At 35.6% G+C, this 5,170-nt stretch overlaps 1 protein-coding gene across 1 annotated transcript; it reads left to right on the plus strand.

The window, feature by feature from the left end:
• Nucleotides 1–270: 270 nt before the first annotated feature.
• Nucleotides 271–3,253, plus strand: LOC107825796 (uncharacterized). Its single transcript, XM_016652711.2, has 2 exons — nucleotides 271–593; nucleotides 2,765–3,253. The coding sequence occupies exons 1-2, from the start codon at nucleotides 368–370 to the stop codon at nucleotides 3,076–3,078; spliced, it is 540 nt and encodes a 179-aa protein (XP_016508197.1). The 5' UTR covers nucleotides 271–367; the 3' UTR covers nucleotides 3,079–3,253.
• Nucleotides 3,254–5,170: the final 1,917 nt, after the last annotated feature.

Raw genomic sequence — 5,170 nt, forward strand, 5'->3', positions numbered from 1 at the left:
TAAACAGAAGCAGAGCAAAGCAATGCAGCGGAGATAAAATTAAGTTGTAACAAAATTAGAAGCGGTGCTTTGTACGTGGCAAATTAGGTATTTGCTTATCCTCTTTTATATTAGTAGTAGATTACGGTATTTTAAAAGAAATAATGTGAAATAAAAATATTATATTAGCACAAAAGTGAAGACAAAAGATAAAAAATTCCAGAAAGCAAAGTGAAAGAGACACGTGGACAGCTGAACACTAACTCCTCATCCAATCATCAACGAGCACACACATCATCACCTCATCCATTATTTTATCACCCCCCAAAACCAAAACCGAAACTCCACTCAGCCACAGATCGACTTTATCCACCAATTTTCCATTTCAATGGCCGGTTTAATGGAAACTATTGCAGTTCCTCGCGCCTCTGTTCTGCCGTCGGCATCGTTGGCTCCTGTCGCCGGTTCTTCCCTCTCCTGCCGTCGGTCCTCTGTTAGATTCTCCGTATTCAAGGGGCTTAAGATCCAGCAGACTCGTTCCTTCAGCTCATTTTCTAAATCTGTTCCCCGTAGAGGAGCAATCGTTTGTGAGGCTCAGGACACTGCCGTTCTAGGTCTTTATTTCTTGTCTTCCCTTTAAATTTACTGTTTATTGTATTGATATATTGCTTATGCTTTCCTGAGGTGAGTGTCTATTGGAAACAAGCTCTCTACCTCCACGATAAGGGTACACACTACCCTCGTAATTGTTGTTGTGTTGAAATGCTTAAATACCCAACGAGTATTGTAAAGTGGTAGAGTAGACTGTCGCTGTGGCAGAGCCAGGTATAAGTAAGGGGTTCAATTGAATCTCTTCGTTAGAAAATTATGCTACACAAATTGGGCAAAAATGATTTATTTTTAAAGAATTGTTGGATCCTCTTTGACATAAGAGGGGGTTCGAAGGTGCTTTAGGTCACAGGTTCAAATCCTAATTGTGACATTCTTGTATTAATTAAACCCTCTTGTATAAATTTCTAGCTTTACCACTAGCTATCATGATTCACTGAGATTCAGCCATCTACAACTGCCATTGTCAATTATTTTACCAGATAATATTACAATCTCAAAAATTGATTAGAATATCAGTTCCAGGACATTCGGGTTGAATATTCAACTGCATATCAAAGAGTAAATCAAGTTTCTACGATTGACATAATTCTTTGAAAAATTTAAACTCTTATGGCTTACATCACTAAATAAGCCATGGGAGAATTAATTTGGAGAGTGTAAAGGCTAGTAACATCTACTCGTTTAAGCAGCTTGAGCAAAATATAAGTAAAAGAAAGAAATTTAATGACTCTGAAAAGGAGGTCAATTAGATGATCTCTAACTCCGAATAAGTATGGCTTTTTAATCTAGTGTATATGTTGGCCTTTTGGGTGTTGGACTTGTTTGTTTGTTTAGTTGAAAATGCTTGTTGCTATGCGAGCATGAGTAGCGAGACAACCAAAAATAGAGTACCATTTGTGTCTTCTTTGGATACTGAGCTCTACATTGTCATATAACTTCGACTTTGAAGATTGAGTCATTGCCACTTTCAACTAAAAACAGAGTGCTGAACCTTGGTGCTTGAATATTTTGCTTGCCGACTGCTCTTTCCTAGTAGTATTGCAATAGAAGCGAAACAAGAACTTGCAATTTGCTTAGTGATTTTTCTGCATAGAGCTATTATAATTTGGAGTGGTTTTCAAGTATGCTTGCTTTGCTTTCTTGAACTAAAGTGGATTTTTCTAGAAACCATGAGTACTGGTCAATTGATCTCTGTAGAGTGTATTACTTCTAAATCGAGGGGGAAGTATCTATCAGTCAATCAAGTATTTACCTCAAAAAGATAATGGATCGAAAAGATGGCAATTTATTGCGTTGGCTCTTTACTTTTGAGGAAATAATTAAGACTCTTAAACTATACTTCATATTGTTTAAGTACCAGAACTTTCATCCAAGGTCCGTTTTTAACTTGTGTTAAACATCCCTTACAAAGCTCACAAACTAATATTAATAAATCGATAATATCTGCGTGAAGAAAATAAAGAAGAAAAAGAGAGAGGAAAATGTGGACGAAGAACACTATGTTACCATTGTTTTTGAAAGATCTTTTGGTTGAGCCCAAATTGAATGTCATAAGACAATGCCTCTTTGCTTTCTTTCCCTAAAGAAGTTGCTAATTTCACATACCTTCTTAAAAGTACTTATTTGCTAGCATATTGATTGCTCGTGATGACATAATTCTTTGAAAAATTTAGAAACTAGTACCGGCGTGCTGTCAAATACTCAAACTCCTATGGCTTACATCACTAAGCAATTATTGCTGAGATACTCTGATACTTTCTCTTTGACGTTGTGGAGCTACTTCAGATTTCAGGAATCCGTATAGTTTGCTTCATACCATGCTTCTCTTCATTCTTCACCCAAAAGGGAGGGGATGAATGACTATTTTTTGTGTGAAAGAGTGCAGGGGCTGCACTTGTTATATAAATTGTCCTAGTTAAAAAAAATCATTGTATGCTGTCAAATTTGTCGGCGGCCTTCTAACTCCTTACAAGGAGAAATAACTAATATATTTTTTTTAAAAAAAGGACTAATAACTAATATAATGCATCAGTTTCATTATATTGGTAATTTTTGGTTGCTGTGTATTAGCATGACACAAAACATCTCAGGCTGCTAAAGCCGTTGCTTTCTCAGCGTCTCCGTTATTTTGTCAGCTTCTTTGTTTGTTTAACATGGTCACTGGAAAATGCAGTGCCTCCTGTTACTGATCAAACATGGGAGTCACTTGTGATTGGGTCTGATGTGCCTGTTCTAGTTGAATTTTGGGCTCCCTGGTGTGGACCATGCCGAATGATTCACCCTACTGTTGACGAACTAGCACAGGAATTTGCTGGCAAGTTTAAATTCTACAAGGTGAACACAGATGAAAGTCCTGCCATTGCAACCAGATATGGGATCCGAAGTATTCCAACAGTCATGATTTTCAAGGACGGAGAGAAGAAAGATACAGTTATTGGTGCAGTCCCCAAAACTACCTTGACGACTTCCATAGAAAAATTCTTGTAAAATGTTACATATGTAGATATGTTCTATGAGAATTTTAACCATCTTTTATTTATAATTCACTCTTTGCCTTTGGCGCGGCAAGAATTGACATGATCAACCTGGGATGCGCCTGTATATAGTTGTGTTATGCTATGTTTCCTCTTTGGCATTATGTTAGTTATCTATGTTTCTAAAATATAACTGACTCATTTACTCGTATTTTTGTGTCAATGATGGCTTCATTTACTGAAGCTTACTGAAAACACTGCAATTTTGGAAGAAAAAGAAAGTGTGGCTGCTCTTTCCTCACTGTCCGCCATTGCTGGTTCTTTCAGTACTCTCTGTACCAATAGAGGGTGTTAACTACATAAGTTTGGACATTCAATGTTTCTAGAATGTCTTAACTTTTCTGAGCTACCTGGAACATCCTGGAGGCACTAAGACTGTAGTTTGTAGTCCAATATATTATACATACAAAGGCGATTTTTTGGTCAGGTCCTATTGGTTTGAGTCAATCTGTTGTTTTTCTTTTTAATTCGAATTATGTGTATATATGCAAATTATGCATATAATAAGATTAAACTCATGCTAAACTCACTGATTATGAATCCTGATGTGTATAATATATAATGATAGTGCTAACTGCTAACGCAATAGCAAAGCAGAATTGGCTGCTGACTGCTGAGAATATGTTATTACTTCTAAGCCGTGCCTACTCCTTTAAAACCCCTCTAGTCTTCGACCATTGGACTAACGCCTTTTTTCTTGTTATTCCTTGATTCTTACATACCCAGCTTTTGTAACATATATAATAACCTCTCTACCTTAATTTCGTTAATGTTATAATTGTTATAAAATAAAAGCAATTTAGTAAAACATGAACAAGAAATGTTGTTATGAAATAAAAGTAATTTAGTCAAACATGAACAAGAAATGGAGATAGAGAGAAGGAAGAGATTTTCTTCTTCAATTGTGTGTATTTTCTTATCTATTACAAGGCCTTTATATAAGCATGAAAAATAAAAAAAATATGTCATTGAATATGTCATTAAGCATAGAAATATGTCATTGAATATGTCATTAAGCATTTGAGAAGATCATGGAGGAAGAGTAGACATCCACCATAATTTGATTTTTCTTATAACATTCCCCCTTGAATGTCCATAGATAATGTGCCTCGTTAAAACCTTATTAGGAAAAAACCCTATGGGAAAAAAAATCCTAGTGAAGGAAAAAGAGTATACATGTTTAGAAATACGCCTTTTGGTTGCCTCGTTAAAAACCTTGCAAGGAAAACCCGGTGGGACAAAACTATTACACCCCATGTTTTCGTACGTGAAAGTACACCATAAGTAAATTGATATAAGCTTGGAAATGAGATATTACATCCCCCATTCTCGTACGATAAAGTTTCGTCATAAGCTAATCGACGTAAGCTCGGGAATGAGATTATTTGAGATTATAAGTATTACGCTATTTCAAATAAGTGATGAGTAAATTCGTGAAGGTGAGAGGGTAAGCGAATCGAAGGAAATGAGTTTCGTCGAAGTTTGTCATTTTGGGATAAAATACGGTTTGAGCTATAATACCCCGTATTTATGGACTAGTGTCATACAAGGTACCACATGACCATGATAGTAAGGTGTATAAAGTATGTTAAAAGTGATTAGTATTTTAAGTGAATTAAGATATTACCTAATTATGTTGGGAGGGGGTTAATTATTAATTTTAGTGGAAAATGTAGAATTTGAAAAAAAATAATATTTGGTGAAATATTTAAGTGAGATTTTTTTAGGGGACATCATCCACTTGGGCTATAGAAACTTGGCAGCAAATGATCTTCTTAAACAAGCCAAAAACGTGGCAGCAAACCTACGCCCATATTAGTGACACTTAAGTTGTATGGTAAAGTGACAAAATTAGAGGTTTATGTGGCTAAGTCACCACATGAAGTGGGGCCCACAATCTACTAATTAAAGAAACTTCTTATCTCATTAGATTGGATGTTAGGCTTGCTAATTGAGGATGAAAAATTTCACCAAGAAAATTTCATCCAAGATCATATAAAATAGTAACGTAAGTTACTTCAATTCATACGAGACTTCTTAGAAAA

The sequence above is a fragment of the Nicotiana tabacum genome, chromosome 21, assembly GCF_000715075.1.
Source record: "Nicotiana tabacum cultivar K326 chromosome 21, ASM71507v2, whole genome shotgun sequence".
In the NCBI taxonomy this organism is placed as follows: Eukaryota; Viridiplantae; Streptophyta; class Magnoliopsida; order Solanales; family Solanaceae; genus Nicotiana; species Nicotiana tabacum.